At 36.2% G+C, this 19,075-nt stretch overlaps 1 protein-coding gene across 1 annotated transcript in view; it reads right to left on the reverse strand.

The window, feature by feature from the left end:
• EXOC6 (exocyst complex component 6) overlaps positions 1 to 18,637 on the reverse strand; it is a 54,037-nt gene extending 35,400 nt beyond the window's left edge. The window contains exons 1-11 of the mRNA XM_009879351.1: positions 18,464 to 18,637; positions 17,154 to 17,201; positions 16,954 to 17,044; positions 16,000 to 16,045; positions 8,145 to 8,349; positions 6,781 to 6,936; positions 6,091 to 6,159; positions 2,609 to 2,692; positions 2,472 to 2,518; positions 1,983 to 2,103; positions 208 to 279 (exon numbers count right to left, since the gene is read on the reverse strand). Coding sequence (XP_009877653.1) covers positions 208 to 279; positions 1,983 to 2,103; positions 2,472 to 2,518; positions 2,609 to 2,692; positions 6,091 to 6,159; positions 6,781 to 6,936; positions 8,145 to 8,349; positions 16,000 to 16,045; positions 16,954 to 17,044; positions 17,154 to 17,201; positions 18,464 to 18,595 — 1,071 coding nt within the window. The 5' untranslated portion in view covers positions 18,596 to 18,637. The remainder of the gene's footprint in view (positions 1 to 207; positions 280 to 1,982; positions 2,104 to 2,471; positions 2,519 to 2,608; positions 2,693 to 6,090; positions 6,160 to 6,780; positions 6,937 to 8,144; positions 8,350 to 15,999; positions 16,046 to 16,953; positions 17,045 to 17,153; positions 17,202 to 18,463) is intronic.
• Between the last annotated feature and the right edge of the window lie 438 nt (positions 18,638 to 19,075).

Below are 19,075 nucleotides of genomic sequence, written 5' to 3' on the forward strand. Positions count from 1 at the left end.
TGGATGTTAGCTGGATAGCCCAGAATGCATACATCAAGTTGATAATACTGGAAAAGGCAAGAAATGCATATATTTTTTAAATACTATTGTGTAATTTTGTTCTCGATTTGTATCTATGATTCAGGAAAACCCAAAGCACTGACTTACTCACCTAAAGGAAAAATTTGACTCTAGGAATTTCAGTTAAATTACTAATATAGTATGTACCTGCAAAGTATCAGCAAATACTACAATGAGATTCTTCAGTTCCAGAACAAGGTCAGGATCACTGCAATATGACTGAAAGTGAGAAATTCTAGTTTTATTAAAAGGATTTAAAATATGGGACATATGTTTTCAAAGAATATTAGCACAGAAGGCTAAACTCTTCTGCCTTATCCCTTTATCTGACTGCCTTAGTAAAAAACAACTTAGACTCACTTCATTTAGTCCAGCTACATAAAAGAATTTGTAAATTTTTTTAGTTAACTATAACTAGAATAAAAGCTAAGAAGAATTAAAATATGAGATTCAATAAATATCAGTATGTTGTAGTGAAATTCAAAATTGGTAAATTACATATATTTCAGTGGAACATAAGTACACATCAAAATGCTTTGCTAAATCAACATCACAGAGGTTTCCACAGGAGGTTCTTTTAAACTTTAGCCTGGGTCTAACTAGTGCTAACTGCGCCACCTCAGACAATTGCCCAGCTGCATGGTGAAAACATTATAAAACGCTTTCTAAATAAGTTCAAATTGCAAATTTGATGGTAAAAAGTCAAGACACTAAGTTATTTACTCTACCAAATGACTGGAATCTGATTTTCAGAGGTGTGAAGTCATACAACTAAGGTTTTCACCTCAGCATCAGCGTTTGCAATACTAGATAAAGTAAAAAAATATTTGTATTAAAATAATGACAAGACATTGAAGAATTCTTTAGAGAATACATTACTTTCAGTCCTTAAATCATCATAGTTTTACATAGGTGTATAAATCCATATGCAGACAGTTAATTTGCAGCTTTGAAACATGCTGAATATATATCAATTTATCCCAATCTTTTGAAATTAATTAAAAATTATGAGAACATCTCATGTATCACTGATCAGTAAAGAAGGTCCTGTGGTAAAACTATAGCTGCAGTCTGAACTTTTCCCCCACTTTTCCTCAGTATATGTGAAATGTAAAATATTCCTTGAATTAAAGATCAATTGTAATAGAAATTAAAATAACACTGCATAGAGGAGCTGCTTCTATCAAGCATTAAAAAGGTAAAGATAAAACTATTCTGTTTTTTCCAACAGTGGAAGTTACACCAACAGTCAACTCCAAGGCAATTTTCTGAGGCAGTCAGAGTGAACAGTATGGCATTGGTTTTCACAGAGGGATAAGAAATAGCATGCAGCTATTCAGCATCATTGGAGCCGAGGTAGAAATACAACTTCAGGAGACACACTTTGAATGTACTGAAATACTCAGTTGATATTTTTCTAATACTTTTACTTCGATATAAACATACTACTATCACAGCATTGGAGAGAGAGATTCAAGGGTCTTGCTGGTGGAGTTTATTTTGGAAACAGTGCATTTGGGATGATAATTAGGAACTATTTCCTGGTGGTGCTTTCAGTGCTGAACTATTCAATCTGATCTAATGAAGAGGTCAGTTGAGACTAATGAGGAAGGATTGCAATAATAACAGCAGATTAACTCTGCATATTCTAAACTGCTGGACTAAGAGAAGGTTTGGAAGACCCAGTGAGTTGTAAATCAGTGGAGGATTATGCAAATAGCCCATGGCTGTGGATCACAGCCTGATACTGTTGGGAAAAACAAAAGCTTGGCAGGCTCCCTCCCAAATCTGAGTAATTTTTAATCACAAGGCAAAGAAAACATGAGGGAGGTGTAATTTTTCACTTTGTTACTACCCTAGTTTTTACAGAGCTCTGAAGTAAGAGGATTTAAACTGCAATACTGATAAAATTTCTCACTTACCGAATGTGTTCTAAGAACAGCAATAATCTTGGAAAGGGCCATGTTCCAGAGTTCATCAGTATATGTTCTAGTTACCAGTCCTTGGGTTACATGTAAAATGTGATCTTCTACTACAAAGAAACTAAAATAAAATAATGCTCAAATTATTAATTCTACTCTTCCACGCACAAACTCAGTTAAATCCTTTCCCACTCAAGCGGTGACACTTTGGTATGTTTGGTGTTATGTTACGCTTTTGCCCAGCATGAAGTCAAAATGTGAAAAGTCTGTTTCACGCCAGCTGGAGCCCACACTGCTGAGGGTCCTTTTGGGGCACCGTACTGCTAGGATCTGGATGCTCTTCCCCACGCAGGGTCAGCAGCAACCACACTCATGATTTGTGCAGAAACTGAATCTTGTAGAATAAAATTTTTGGATAATGGGGGAACAGAGGGTGAACTAGGAATCAATATAGTAAAACTGAAATAAATCTTCATTTAGAAAACTTACCCTACAATTTGACTGAAGTATCTTCTATAGCCTTCTACTGTTTCATGCTTTCAGTGAAAAAGAAAACAAGTTTAGAAATAAAAATACTAAGTACTAGCTACAACCCAAGTCAATGCAAAAAGAAAAGTATTAGTTACCATGCTTGACTGCGGCTGCAGAACTAATCTTGCTTGTTTCCTTCTTTGTTTTCTGTAGTAATTTTCAAATATTTCTCCATCACCCTAAACCAAGACAAAGGTAATTGAAAACAAGTACATTGTTTCAGCATGAAGAAGGCACTTCTTAAATCAAGGGCAGAATTCTCTTAACTAAGCTACATATTTTGCATTTATTCCACACATAGAACTCCAGCTGATAATAGCAGTTTTGCATGCATGAAATACACAGAAATCATCTTCTTTTAAAGTAGTCTACAGAATGTACTATGCATAAAATTTTTCCACATATGCCTACATTTTGTCAAACAATATTAAGCATTTTACGCAAAATGTATGTTTTTAAAAGACAGCTTTCACAGTATACTAATATTTATGGACAAGGCATATTACTTATCACTCTATAATTGAAACATTGTCTCCTAAAATGTTTCTCTAGGTTATTCAAGAAACTAACTGCATTCTACACTTAAGTTACAAAAATGTTTCTGTTAATATAGGATATATCTGAACATTGTCTGCATTAGCTTTGCCTGAGGAAAAAAAACCCCACATGAGATTCATTTAATATTTACTTATTCTCTTTGGAATTGGTAAATATAATGACTGTGGATTTGGATTTTTCTATCACGGTCCTCAAAAAACACAATACCGTCTGTGCCTAATGATTATATTTTGAGGAATTCAAGTGACATCCCACCCGTCTCATTAAGATGACCATTCAGTAGAAGCCATCTGTCCATTTGAAATCAGTGCTACACTGACTCATCTACCTACTGAACGCAATGTAATTTGCATGCAAGCAGAATAAAGCAGCTTAGCATTTTTAAGGTTTGTTTTTACTTCATGAGCCTGTTAATAGGCCAGCGCTCTTTAGAGTTCCACTACTTGAGCTTCCTGAAAATTTTCAAGTCAAAATATTGCAAAGATTCTATATTGCTAAGCTAGCATTACTTACCGAATTCCTTTATAAAATATAACAAATGAAGTTTAATTTTAGTATTTTAAGTTCAAAATTAGTATTTCATCATATAGAGAAATACTGCTAATCTAACAAAATATAAAGGAGAGACTTGGCTTAAAAACAAAAATATCCACTTGAAACTGAGATGCAAATTTGCTAGAACACTTTCTTTGGCAGTAGAACTTTACAGTGGGCTCTAATTCATACTATCATGCACTAATCAGACACACTAACCATTTATACCCAACCCAAATATTCAATGCAGTTTTGAGATGCTCAAAACCATTATTGAATTCTACTTCCAATATCAAATCTCTACTCAGTCCTGACACAAGCTTTTCAAGTGAAAAAGAACAGCTGTTCTCAAATCCACACCAAAGAAAAAGATATAAAATATTGTATGATTATTTACAGACTATGCTATCCTATGCAGCCGAGATCAGCAATTCAGGCAAAACAACTATTTTAAACAGATGTTCTAAAACAATTAGCAGAATACAGCAACAACCCTGATGATTCACTCACTGAATAAGCAAAGGCAAGATAAAAATATATGAAAGAAATGCATTTGTTTTGCCCAGCTTCCAAAAATTCATGAGTTTGTATCAATAGAAAAAATAAATTCTCAGAATATTGCTCATATATGAAGCATAATTTCACACCACAGTTACATTTATTTTTATACTGCTATATAGCATTTGGTTAAAAGGCAACATTACATGCTAAAGAGATCAAGGGTGTTTTCACCAAAATTTAAAGACACACCATCTCGCATAATATATGGGCTAAAAAAACCCTCTTTGTATACCTATTTCCCAGAAGTTTCTAGTCTAAAAAAACGTTACTCATCAATAAATACAGGCCATGTTTGGTATGAATGTATATTGCAATCACCAGGTTGCAATCACAAGCTATGTACATTTCTGAGGTATATAAAACCCCGCTTTCTTCTTCAGTATGAAGAAGCAGAGCAGAAAACTTCTGGTCTGCATAAAAGCAGAGTATTTTCTACACCTTTGTAGCAGAGAGAAAATTCACTAAGAAGGTGACACTTGCTGTGAGAAAAGTCCTTAATATGGAAATGTAACAAATAGCCACCTGGGATCAACTCCCCTCCTTTGCTGTAATCATGAAGTTCTCTAAACTCCAAAAGAGATGGTTTACATTGGGAGGTAAATGAGAAGGACTCCAAGAACTGGTTAATGCACAGCTCTTTATAATGCTGCCATGACTTATTAATTAGATGATGTCAGAAGGAAAGACAAGCCCCATTCCGAAGACATCAACAATCCTTTTTTGACAGAGAGCACTCCCAAGTCATTTTCTGTCTCAGTAAATTTGGAAGCTGGCAAACGTTCTGTGCAAACCCAAAGAGCATATCCTTGGGTCAAGGATCCAACATCAGAATCCTTGTCCAAATGAAAAACATAATCACATATGGCTTTTAAATGACATCCATCAATTTTACTTCCTGTTCTTTTATTATACTCAAGAGAGAATAAGCAGATGGTGTCAAGTGGTGTAATTTAACATTATACATTCTTTTTTACATGTTATTTCACACTTATTTCCTCTGTAGAAAGAAATAGCCCATGCTTTTTTAATAGCTCTGGCAGCCTGTCTTCCTGTCCCTCCTATTCTTTAATTGAGATGAAGAATTAGAGATGTCTTTGTCTGGATTTCTCCTTTTTTTTTTAAAAAAAAAAGTAACACTGAAATAACACTTTAAACGTTATTTAAGATATAAGCTTCCATGTTACACAGCTGCAAGGATTCCATATAAAGAACGTAACATAGCCTGAATGCTTGAAGCCAAATTCAGCTGAGATTGTAGGATTAGCAAAAGTAGTTCATCTATATGTCCCTGACAATTATTCTATAAGTAATTTGAATTTGTAAGGGACTGAGACATAAGAAAGGTGAGAAAAATAATAAATACTTTGTTACCAAGTTTCCTCCAAAAGGTTTACGTCCTCATTAGCTTGTACTTCGTAGCTCTTTTACATCATCTAAAAGGGGCTATTGTGTCTCTGACACTGAATCCAATCTAATCTGCTTGAGCACAGTCTGTGGCAACCTCTAGTCTGGGCTTGTTATTTTGCTCTACTGTTCTGATTTCCACAAGATTTAGAGTGAATATTCCTATGTTTTGTGATATTGATTATATCGCCCCATATATTTAGGTAACATGGAACGCCTGGGGGAATTGCAAAAGTGCAAATACCACTATTGAGGCAGACATGCATATTTTACATATATTGTTAAGAACACTTATGTAATTAATGCCTTGCTGTGTGTCCTTTATTATGCATATAACGTAGAACATGCAGTCATGCCCTGAGTATCCATTCTCTACCCATCTCAATCGGTTCATCCAGAACTACTGCTACTGGAAGCAATATGTTTGTTTGCTTGGGGACTACTAAAGTACGAAAAATACAAAACCAAACATTCCACTGCAAAAAGTAAAATATCTTTTCAAGGTCACCTTAATACATACCAAAACTGAGTAGATATGCAAGCACCTATAGACTGGAGAAAAGTCTACAAGATCTTGGGCAGTTAAAACCTGAAGAAGGAAGGGAAAAAGAAAAGCATAAAAAGCATATAATCTGCAAAATGTTATACACCACCAGCAGAACTCATCTACTTAATAGGGACCCCAAAATGGATGGCTTCTATCACAAAAGAGTAAATTAATTGCTCAACTCCCCCCTCTCTTTGTGCTACAGTATTAGATTTTGTGTTACAAGACCAGATTCCTTTTGCTGTTTTCAGAGCAGCAGATTTAAAGGTCTAAATACTCACTGGTTTAATAAATTCCTGAATACTGAGCTGAAGGAGTTCTAACACGAGCTGAAGTCCTCAACACAGAAATGTTGGCTTTAGCAATAGCAGAATATTCCAGTGGGCAGGTAAAGTATAATGTAAATTGCAACTGTATTCCAGAATAATTACAAGTTTTATCCAGCTGAATGTCCCCAAACATAATGCTAAAGCTAGCATTAATACAACTAACATTTTGGCACTATTCTTTTCCCCTAACATGCTAATCTGGACTGATGTCTCTTGAAGATGTTCTCTGGTTCTTCCTAACACTGACAATCTACAGACAGCATACTCCAAGTTTTGATCAATCAACCTACGAAATTCACTTTAAATAAGATGTACTGATTTAGTAAAAAGTTACCTCTTCTTCGTGTTCATCATCATCTTCAAATGTTCGCTTCAATGTAATTTCATTCTTGGATTCCAAAATTCTGCTCCTACCTAAACGCATATTCCGACCATAATTTACATTATTCTGCTTCTGAAGAATGGTACTAAAGGTTTTCTGCTGCTGTGCCTGTTTTAAGAGCAGTACCAATAAAGTGAGATGTAATGCAAATTTCATCACTGAGGAGTATATGCTGACATGAAAAACAGGTGGTGCTATTGGACATATATTAGTATAAGTGCAACATGTGTCCTCAGCCTATACCAATGATTTTGTCTGTAATTGATGTGGATGATAAATGAGTTCAAAAGCCAATTTCTGCACAATTTTTCCCTAATATCCAGAATACAATTTTAAAGGAAGTGTCAAGGGTTAGGGCTGTCTGGCTCTAATCAGGACAGGTAGAAAAAATAAAATCTGTAACTTTCCTGATCATAATTGCAAACAGAGAATCAATATTTAAAAGAAGTACAGTTATCACAGAGTTTCCAGCTATTTGTTTGCTGTCTTCAGTTAACTGCCTTAGTGAGTAGTCAGCTGCAGAAGATGCATTGTACCGTCTTTTAGTAGTAAGGAAATGCAACAAAGTAGCACAGAATAATCTTGCAATTAAGTTTCATTTATAATAAGCAATGCTGCATTTTACAAATGACGAAATGGCAACCCAGTCTGAATTCTGCTCAACATAAAGTCAAGTGAAAACTTTACTTGCTCTCCAAGTAAATTTTAAAAGCATTAACTGCTTTAAAACTTGCCTAGTACCAGTGTTCTGAAGTGACAAATTATTTTGTGATGGAACATGGAAGGACTCCGGCTGTCCCAGTCTCTCACCTCAGTCCTCTGTACTAGTAGTACTTTAGAAAGAACTGACCAGTTACCTCAATGCTTCTTTTAGTCTTACCCATCCTTGCCAGCTGGCCAGATAGGCAGTTCTTTGTTCTGGTGAGTTACAGACTGTCTAGGAGCTGACTACTCAAGTATTTCACTTTTCTTTTTGCAACTTGAGATATATAGCATTCCTCCTTCCTTTCCCAGGCAGGAACCTACTTCTTGTGTAGAACACAGGTACAAGTTTGGAAAGAAAGTCTGATGCTACTGAGGTCTCACGCTGCTGCTTCCTGTGTTAGCCAGGGACCACAAGAATTTACAGCTTCGTGCCCAGGAGAAGAAACTGCCCAAGACCTTAGCAAGCATTTCACAGCTCTCCATCTTTACTCAGAGGTTTATGTGATGACTGTAATCATTAGACAAATCTTTTGGGCTAACCTGAGACTATCCAGACCGTTATTTTCCATGAATAAGAGGACTGAAAAAATCGTCCTGTTAGATCAGCTTACCTGCTTCATGGCAGTTTCCCCAATTCTGTCCGAATGCTTTCGAATACTCTCTAAGAAATCCTTGAGATCTGACATGGATATTTCTTTTATTTCTTCACGCAGTTTTGGAAGATTTTCTATCATTATCTGGCAAAATCGGTATTGGCTAACTCTTGGAAGATAGAGATTTTCTAGCTGTTCCATTGTTTTTAAAGCAGAATAGTATCTAAGAGAGATTAAAATAAAATTAGGTAGCTTCTTATGCGTTTTTAATAAAGTATTTTGTTTAACAAATGTACTGCATATGCAATCAATATACACCTAATGAAATTGTTCTTAGAAAAACTAAGAAGCAAAGGGTCATCTGTATAATGCTCCAGTTTGGGAAAAAAAAATAAAATGAACTGTCAGAGTGACTCAGGCAAGTCAAAATTTTAAGCAGGCTCCTATGGTATTAGCTGTTCAGATAAACAGAGTCCTAACACCACATGGAGTACTGTGCAGAGTGGAGGCACTAAAGTCCTCATGATTATCTCCTCTTATAGACTGACATTTTTTTGAGTTCTTTCTTTCTGAAACACTAATTGCCAATCACTCAACATTGCAGTATGTGCACCAAACAATTAAAAAAAATCTTGGAAAACTGTGCCTGTATCAATCTGCCTTCTTCAGGTATATGTGAACATTTACACACATCCACACTCACCCTTCTTCCACCATCCTTAGCTGGAAAAGACTTACCTCAAGCCTTATTTTTTCCAGCACTATATTATATTTCAATGTAAACTATAAAACTATTTACTCTTCTGACAAAATGCAGTATCTCCCACCAAGAAAACAGCTACTCTGAACACGCGTTAAGCTCAGAGGGGTTAAAAAAACCAACCAAACAAAAAAAAAGCCACACCAACAAAAACTCCATTATTTTCTCTGTTCTTCCATGTTCTGTTAGCCTACAGGCTATTTGTAGCAGAAATATGGAAGAAATGGCCTGAGAGGAGGGAAAAAATAAAACATCAAGAAATACTTCCTTGCATGTCCATATACTACGCCGATGTTGTACAGTACATTCCTAACTATGTTGGGAAGTACTATATAAGGGTCAATGAATTTAAAGAAATACTTGAGTTAAAACTAAGTGTAAAAAGTGATTTAAGTGCAAAATAAATTAAAAAATTAAATACTCAAGACATTTTGACAACAGTCTCAGCTAGCTCACACGTTACAGGGCTTCTGGAGCCAAGACATACCTACTAAAACCATTTATCAATTTCAGTCCTGTAGCATATAAGCAAAATTCTGATGCTTTCAGCTGATTTAGGGAAACATTTAAAGAAGGAAAATTTAACTGAGGGAATTAGGTTTTTCACGCTTCCTCTTGCAATCAGTAGAGAGATGAAGATCACAAGGAGATGATTCAGGGCTGAGCCAGGATCCTATTTGCCTGTTCCTGAAATCAATACCCTTCTCAATCTCATTTTCAAATGTCACACCGGCTCCTAAGGCAGAATGTTTGTGAAAAAATTTACTTTACTGACAAGATGAAGCAAAATAGAAGTGGGCCAATTCTGAGACATAGAACTTAAACTAAGAAGGCAATAAACAGAAACACTGTGATCAACAGATCTGTGATGTCAACATTTTAAAGTGAGGTGCAGGGAACAGGTTAAACATGACTAGAACAGCAATTATGTGACAATAATTTTCTTTTACACAGTACTCTTACTATCCACTCAGCCAAGCAGGCTTTTGGAAAAATGCATTTAAGTTTGGCCTTTTAGAACAGAATAAGGTGAACCAATCAATGACTTCTAGCTTGGTCTTGAATAGGCAAAGTAGAAAAACTGAGATCCAGTGGAGTTAACTTAATGTTCATAGAATCATAGAATGGCCTAGGCTGGAAGGGACCTTTAGAGATCATTTAATCCAGCCTCCCTGTCCTGGGCAGGGACACCTCTCAACTAGATCAGCCAACACATGGGGACTGAACGGGGATCGAACCTGCAACCTTGGTGTTAGTTCCAACTCTTTCTTTCCACAAATACAGAGCAATATCCTCTATCCACTTTTAGCTTTCGTATTACAACCTTAGTTCCTCTTTCTTCCTGACAGTCCTATACAATGAGTACTGGAAAATTACCAAATAATTTTGAAAGGAAAAAGTTGAACATGAGCAAAGTCTCTTCAAATGTTCAAGAAAACCTAGAAAAGTGTCCTTCCCACTTCTTTTGAATCTGGATAGTACTTTGTAGATACATTGAGTAAACACTTTCAAACCAAGACACATTTCAAGCTGCTGGCTCTCCCTCTTTAGACAAGCAATAATAAATTATTAACATTACAGTCATAACTTCTTGTTCCATTCTGAAATAAACAAATTGTTTTGAATTTTCTCAGTTAAGTCATTTCTAAGCTAACAATTCAGCATAGCTGGAGGATGGAAAAAAACCTCTCTTTTATTCCAGAACACAACTGCTTTCAGGAGACTGCAAATAAAGAGGTTTCAAGTGTAAATCAGGCCCTTTTGTTTATTATATACTTGGTTTATATAAAATATACATAAGGCAACAGGAAAGTTGCAGATAAGAAGGGATCTGGGGGGTTTATGTGTGTAGGTTTTGGTTTTTTAAATAGTAAATGTCGAAGAGTGCCACATGGTGAGACTTCTGGGGAATAAAACCATAATAGCATCAAAATCGTATAAAAGGTTTTTATTTAAATTATACAGATCAGCTTATCAGAACACTGTTAGTTCATCTGGAAGGTTTTTTGACTGCTGTCTCTAAGTTCAGAATTAACATAATCCATTTTAAATCCATTCTAGAGTCCCTTACTAATTACATATATATGGAGCTCAGGATCTTGCCCTTTTAACATCTGTTCTGATAAAGCACTGAAGTCTTATTAATTTGAAGGTCACCTACAGGTCAGGATTTAAACTAAAAAGTTTTGCATATCATTTCATGGGATGATGTATTTGTATATTTTGCTTTAAAATAATTCCATAGATTTAACCTAATGCTGAAGATTTTGACAATAACATTATTAGTTCCCATCATGTGTTATCAACTATGTAAGGTAAAGATTGCCCATTTGACTATAAACGAGTTAAAGAAGTATCTTCAACATTATTTTTTTTCATATAAGTATAGCAGTTCTCCTTCTACTCTTTCAAACCAATCTTGTAAGAATGTTCTCCAATGCAAAACTTGTAATGTAAGCTTTGAAATTAAGATGCAAGTTTGAAACACAAATAGACATCATTTGATAAGACTGTCCAGAACCAATCCATCTTGTCATTAGAACTAGGAAACTTTATGATGGTTCTATTAACATCTTCACACTATAAAAACGGAAACTTCTAAAACCAGCAAGAAGCTGGACTAGAAAAAAAATAAACAAACCAACAACCCCCCCCATAAGATTAATGTTAGTGTTTTGCATCATCTTATTCTAAAATTGACCTAGCATTTTACAAAATGTCCAAGCCTCAAGAACAGAATAGTCAGGTCTGCATTAGAACTCAAAAAATCATCATACAAAAAATCCAAAAGAAAAAGGAAGTGACCGTTAACTTAATATTTTGTGTACAGTAAAGTGTGTTTTAAATGACAGAGAAAACTTGTAAGATTTTTATCAGCGAATTGCCATTTGGAGGCAATTAAGGGAAATATCGTAACTTGCTAAAAAAGCCCCATCAAGTTAAATGAGAGCAGTCAAGAAGCTACATAGTACAGGAGCAAGATGAACTCAAAGGCTGTGATTTTGACTGAGAATAATGTATTTGTACACAGGCCTTTTGAGTAAAGAAACATATAGTTCCAAAGTTTCCTGTTGAAAACACAAGAGGAGAGACAATAACCTTAAAATTCTCACTTTATTTAAATTAAGGAAAACAAACTTAATTTACAAAGTGTGCTCCAACTTTCCTGTTTCCCTCAGAGCCAAATACTGTACATTTCTGCTTATTACATTTCCACTGAGTAGATATAAAAATCTTTCTGTACTCTAACAAACACATTTAAGGGAGTTCATTGGAATTTTTCAATAACATTGCAGAAAAGTCACACTGGCAGAGGTTGTGAAGGTGATATATTGAAATTGCAATTGAAAAACCTTTCACCACAGGAACAACTATTTATTTAGTTTTTAAAGCTAGTTGCCTCAACAATTCTACACCTAATTCTGAAACTTTCCCAGCATACTCATTTTATCAGTTGCCCCAAAGGACTATGAACTGAGATCAAGGCACCTACTAATTCTAAAACTTCCGTAAAGTTAGTAAAAAATCTCAGTATTTCTGAAAATCAGATTAAAGAGCTGCTGTGCAACTGATGTGGTAGGAGATTTTTTAAAACCAGGAGTTATTAATCAAATAGGGTTGTGAGAACAGTAAGAAAGAAAGCGGTTGACAGTTCAGTAAAAAATACATGTTTTGATGGGGTTTTTTTGACAGATCCACGGTACCTCTGGGAAGTATTAATTCGCAGTGGGTAAAAGCCAGTGCTTTATTTTGGCACAGTTGCAAAACAATGCAGAAAACCAAAATCAAATCAGCATCAGTTTTATCTGTTCTGATACCCTTCCATACAGACATGGGTAGAACTAAATTATATAAATGATGAAGTTTTCTCACTTGCATCATATAAGGTTTATTAGAACGCTGGGAAGATTGATGCAGAGAAAGGCTGCATGACTGTCTCAGTGAGACTTAGTAACCTAAATAACTAATCAACTCTGTCTTTCCCACAGTTCAGAAGAAAGCTTATAGTAAGGTCAGAAAACAAATCCAAGTTTTTCGTGGCAAAAAGCTCACTCTGAAAAGCCATACTCTTTCTCTAGTCTTTCTCACTGTAGATTTGAGATGATTCAGCAATAACCTTAGCAGCTGAATTTATTTAATTATTTTCACTATGTGGTGGGTTTGGGTTTTTTTGTAATACTTATTGTGGAGAAAGACTTGCAAAAACATCCGTTCTAACAATTCCCAATTAGACCACAATCACTTGAAGCGGCTGGGAACTTTCTCCAGAGGCACATATCAAAAGTCAAACCACAGGCCACGGTAACAGAGCTGCAGAAAATGTGTGATGATCTTATCTCTGACTGAAAATGAAACATCTAGGTAGTTCAGTCTAAATGCATAGCCCCCACTAGGTGTTTTGGAGAGCAATGGAGAAACCACGCCTCCCTTGTGCTTCCTCAGCTAAGACTTTAAACCCTCCATAACTCTTTCCAACCAACTGTGTCCGTTTAGAGTAGATTCCGCAGTTACTTCCTCTCACAACTAAAGTTCTTGTCAACTTGTGTTATCCATGGCTCAGGAGACAGATAAATAGGATACAGAGCCTTTCACCTCTAGGTCATCAGTTCAAATGTAGCCCACGTTCTTATGGGCCAAAGGTTGCTATCAATAGATGGCTTTTTGGACCCCTCAGTAAACCTCCATTCCATCTGTATCAACCAGTAGGTATTCCAGTCACAAAATCCAGCATTATCTTTAAAGGAAATTGCAATGGAGGAAAGGAAATAGAATTCCAGACTTTAGCCTAAAACACCTGTCCCCCAAAACACAGAATGTCCATGCTTTCATCTTCTCTTCCTTTAAACATTAGGAAGGCTAGTTTAATTCATAGCACAAGACGGTAAGACAATGGAATAATAAAAATATATTCTCAGAGTCTGCAAAGAGAAAGTCAAACGAAGTCTTTTTTAAAAAAGACCAATGAAAGCTTTGCTGCACTACCAAACCTCAATTAAGGTTTATGAGAAAAAATATCTTTGGCTAAAATAAACATTCCTCGTTGTTTTAAGACAGAGATTGTGAATGCACATCTCCCTGACTCTTCCATTAAAGTTTCACGGTAAAACTCTAGAGGGTCAGTTTTGAAATTCCTTGTATCTGCACACATCAACTACCAGGTCTTTGCACTGATGCCATGGATGTCCTTCCTATTGCTCACTTAGTAATATAAGACAAGGAAACACTCTCTCCTTGGATTTGTTGACTGCTAAGCCACAAGGAAATTAATTACCTGCAAGTTCCACAAGATAGCCACCTCTAGGCTGTATTATAGGGAATTGCAGGTCACAGGTAAAGTAGTAACTGAGGACCAGCAAATGAAAGAGATACCTGAGCTGGAGCAGTAGCCTGCAGCAGAGTCCTAACCTTCTGCACTCCATGTGATTTCAAGGTATGGTACATCAAAGCTATGGCATCTCCTCTCTCCCTTAGATCTTTTTATGGTATGACAATGACATGTCCAAACCCTTCAATTCAGTATATCATCCTTTGACTTTTAAGACTTCCTGTTTGGCAACACCTTTCACAGGAAAATTATCAGATTTCCATCTCTTAAATGATAGAAATCTAGTTTTAGATTTAAAGAGTACTGATGACTTCTCAGAAAGCACATCAACCATCAGAGGACTCTATAAAACCTCTAGTGAACATAGAGCCAAAATGCTAAAAGGCACCTGCAATTTTACCTCACCTAAGTGATCCACGTGGTCCACATCTATCAAACTTTGATTGTAACAAGGGACAGGACAGTGCCATAGCTATTAGGTTATTCTTAAAGCTCTTGAATTTCTGCAGAAGATCTCCCAGATAGCATCTATGTACTGGTATCATGTAGCACACATACCGCTGCAGAAGATGCATTAGATTTGCTGCAATGTTGATTGATCTGATGCATAGGGTAGATCTGATGCATTTTGGACATGTCTGCACATAGGCTTTAGAGCTGATTTACTCATACACAGAGCTTCAGCAGTATGGCAGGAGGTGTTGACTACCCAGACAACAGACAACCAGACAAAAAGTCCAAAAGTAAAATTACACAGTAGCCCTGTAGACTCCTGACTATGCATGGCTAGTTCCACATGGGAACAGTGGGGTCCAGATAGACTTGTTAGTGGGACCTCGCTGCAGTGGTGCCATGTGAACAAAGAGACGATGGCAACGCTCATGAACGCAGCAAGGGAAGACAGGTAGAAATCAGCATGACTGAGGCAGTACGAAAAGCAGGCAGGGATGCAAGTGGCAATAATGCTGTAGAAACCATGAAGAAGCAACAGCAGCAGTGGTATTGCTGGGGTGCGTGTGCCTGAGGCACAAGGCCGCAGCAGCCCCAGTGGGACGGGATGACAGTCGAGCTGTCAAGAGAGACAACTGGGGGTACTAGGGTTAGAGCAGCAGTGAGTGGCTCGCTAAGAAGACAGAAAGGGAAGACACAACAGAGGAATGAGCAAATGGTCACGCACCAGGTAGAAACCATTATTCTAGAGGTTTATTTTAAATTATAGTTTCAAATTTTTTTAGTAAGTCAGTATGTCAGAGAAGGGAAAAAAACCCAAACACAACACATTTTCTGCACTTCAGTCTCATAGTCCCATTTACGCCAAAGACTAGCATAGAAATACAGCAGGTCTAAAGAGAAGTAGATGGAATGAAATGTCCTTTTTTCTTGGATTATGAAGTTGATTCAAATACATCATGATAGATTAATTAGGTATTAATGCACTCTGAAAGATCTTCACTCCCTAAGGAACTTATTCTTGCTTCCTCAGCTGTTTTGGGTATTAATAAAATGATACACTTAACATTTTATCATCATAATTTCAGTACATGTCATGCTTATTCAAGTAAACATTATTTTCACGGCAATCACTAAGGTCCTAGAAGTCTTTATATTAAATACAAACATTTGTTCACTTGCAGTGACATTCTTGAAACACAGACAAGGTATTACAAAAAGAAGACCATGTACCAAGCTACAGAACTTAGAATACTTACTTATCTACATTAGCAATTGCTATTACATCAATTTACTTACAAATATTATATTTTACTCATGGAAGTAAGTTCACTCACCTTTTCACATTCATCTGTTCTTTAAGTTTGCTGTACATTTCTAGCACTGCATAAAAACAAGCAGATTAACCCATGGATCTTATTGTGGCTTTAGTTAATATGAGAGGAAAACATATACTGTAAAGGACAAAATAAACCATAGAAAAGAATATGCTAAATTTACCTTATTTAATTCCTACTGTGACATAAATACGATAAAACTAGCAAAAAATATTCTAGAGCACAGTTAAGAAGAAAAGAACTGAACTCTTAAGAGCTTGTAAATGAAAAATAACTAAGATTAAACAAAATAGTAGACATTATATATACAAAGTATATTCATTCACTTAGTACCTACTGTAACTTTATCTACATTAACAGTCTCTGACCTGTCTCCATTAAATGGCAACAGTACCACCTACTGTACTCATAACCAGTCAACAACAAAACTTTACAAGAAAAGTTCTCAAACCTGTTTTATGTCAATACCATGAACATGATAAAACCCTTACAGAGCTGTGTGCAATCTTATAATACAACCTTTCTGAAACATCAGTTAGAGCTCCTATGTTTCACAGGAAAAAAAAAAGCAATAATGACACACAGTTAAAAGTACAATGTTGAAATAGATTCATTAGTTTTCCCTAGTATTTAAACAGTAAAAACCACCCTCTCATACAAAAAAATCCTTGTTTATCGTATTAAAAATATTACTTCATTTAAAGCTGTATGTGGTTACATTGTTTGCATCATTTATATCTGTCTCACTGTCTTTTCAAAGTGTCATAATTGCTCTACGTCAAGTATTGTAAAAGACACAGAAACTACATGTTGACATCTTTTTAAAACCCATTATTTTTTTTATTAAACTGGATGTTACAGGACCACAACTTAAAAACTACATTTATTTTCAGTTTTGGCTATTGTGACTTACTTTACTTAATTTGCCACTGTATTTAGCTATAGGTCACTCACCTGGAAGACACAACTGCAGTTTTTCCACAACTGTTGTAATATTCCGTTGCTGAACTCGACATCGGATGATTTCCTCTGTTTGGGCTATCACCTTAAAGATTAAAAAAAAAGGGAAAAAAAGAAAATCACAAATTATGCAAATAAATTTAATTTGTTTCAAATATTCATAATGTCCATAATAGGAAGCACCATTTTCTCACCTCTTTCCCAGCATCCTGAAGCCTTCGGTTGGTATCAGTAACTTGGACCTTAAAAATAATTTCACCTTTGTTAGACAAATATGCATATATTGCCCTGATGTGACTGCTCACCCTTGTAATCAGATCATGCTTCATGAGAAACTTAGAACAAAGAAATGCAAATTCAAATTAACTCTACAGCTTGAACTTGAACTTTTGATCGCAAAGGGTTTTTGTTAACTTCAATTACTTATGACAGTTCTTTCTAACAGATTCTGTGGCAAACTTATCAAATTTACTTGGGATTTTTGAACTTTCCTTGTTTCTGTAGGTCTGTCAAACAATTCAAATCATTGACCCAATTGACCACTGGTCCCTTTTTGATAACCTCAATGAGCTCTATGGGCCATTCATTGTCTGTAAGAAATGGTGATTGCATTTTATGGTAATTAAACATTCATACTTTGCTGAATGCAAACACTGGGTGGTTGATTAACATCAAACGTGGAAATCTCCAAACCACAGCAACATTTTAATGCTGCAGGTGCAGGCAAAGCTCGACCTCAGATTTTCCCACATAGTAAGTGACTCATTAGGTCATCATAATAAGGAAGCACATTCTAGTTTATTAAAAATCTCATTAATTTCTGAACAAAGATGCTCAATGACCTCATTGATGCTGTATTTGGTCTCTTGTTATCTGAATATCCTTTATATAATGCTCTTCTAATCATAACCTCTGGTGAACTATGCTCATTCTGTCTGGTGTGCATATTTTGCTCTCAAAAGTGTAAAGAGAGCTAAAAGGGACGGATCTCATAATTTACTATTCTGCATTCTGATCTGGCAGTAAATCTTCATTCTCATTTCTAACGAAAACTACTAACTCCACCTACTCTCCTACTCCTTGTAAAGTAAAGAAAATTTATTTTTCATGCAGATTTGCAGTATTTTTATTTTTCTAATCGCGATTTAAGTTTTTCTAAGGTGCAACATATAAACACATGATTAGAAAAAAGACCTATGTAAGAAATTACCATTTGTTGTTCTTTACTTTCTGAGAAAGCCTTTAGAATAGGCAAAATAATTTTGGTAATATTTTCTGAAAATATACATTTAAAAAAAGTATTCCACTTTGTAGACATAAATTGCTGGATCAGGCAACGCAGCTTTAACCTCAAATCCTAAATAATCCACTTGTAAACAGTTGTTACAAACATCAGCGTGTATGTGACAATCGCTGAATTCTTATTCTTCAGTAGAAGAGTCACGTTCTTTCTTCTAAATTCAAAGACAATGACATATGAAACTCTGAAAAACTAGTTCCTTACCTTTAATTTTTCTGCATCAGCCCTAACTTTAAGAAGTTCTGTAATAGCATCCACAAAGCCCTGATGGTGAAAATTGCACATCTTTTCTATCTCCCTGTCATGGTTACGTATGCAGGCATCGAGCTTTTCCATAAACCTCTGATGTGCATTTGGCTGGTCATCATATACAGACCTGTTAAATACAAGTAAGAAAAAAGTTTATTCCCCTCCCTTCCGTAGTTAAAACCAGCGTGCGAGGATCTTTATTGAAACCTCCCTCTCAAAAGAGTATCCAAGCAAGCAAACTTGCTGTTAGGGCGGCATCGCCTGTGATCCGCCCCACCCAACGCAGCACTGACAGAACCCGGGAGCTGGACCCAGCCCTTATGGCATTAATCCAGGTGCTTAACCAGTTACATCATGCTTGACCTGAGCCTCACTGGTCTGTTATTTATGCCCTAATGCTCAAATGTGGGTACAAAAGAATCGGTTTCTCCGACCACCTCAGCCAGCACGGATCGCTTTTCCACCGAATTCCCCCCTGCGCCAACTCCACAGGAGGGCGGAGGCAGCAACGCGCCGCTTTCCCGCCGCTGCCGCCGCCCCCCGGCGGCCGCCCTGCGGGGAAGGCCA

The sequence above is a fragment of the Apaloderma vittatum genome, unplaced genomic scaffold (assembly GCF_000703405.1).
Source record: "Apaloderma vittatum isolate BGI_N311 unplaced genomic scaffold, ASM70340v1 scaffold13002, whole genome shotgun sequence".
NCBI classification, from domain to species: domain Eukaryota; kingdom Metazoa; phylum Chordata; class Aves; order Trogoniformes; family Trogonidae; genus Apaloderma; species Apaloderma vittatum.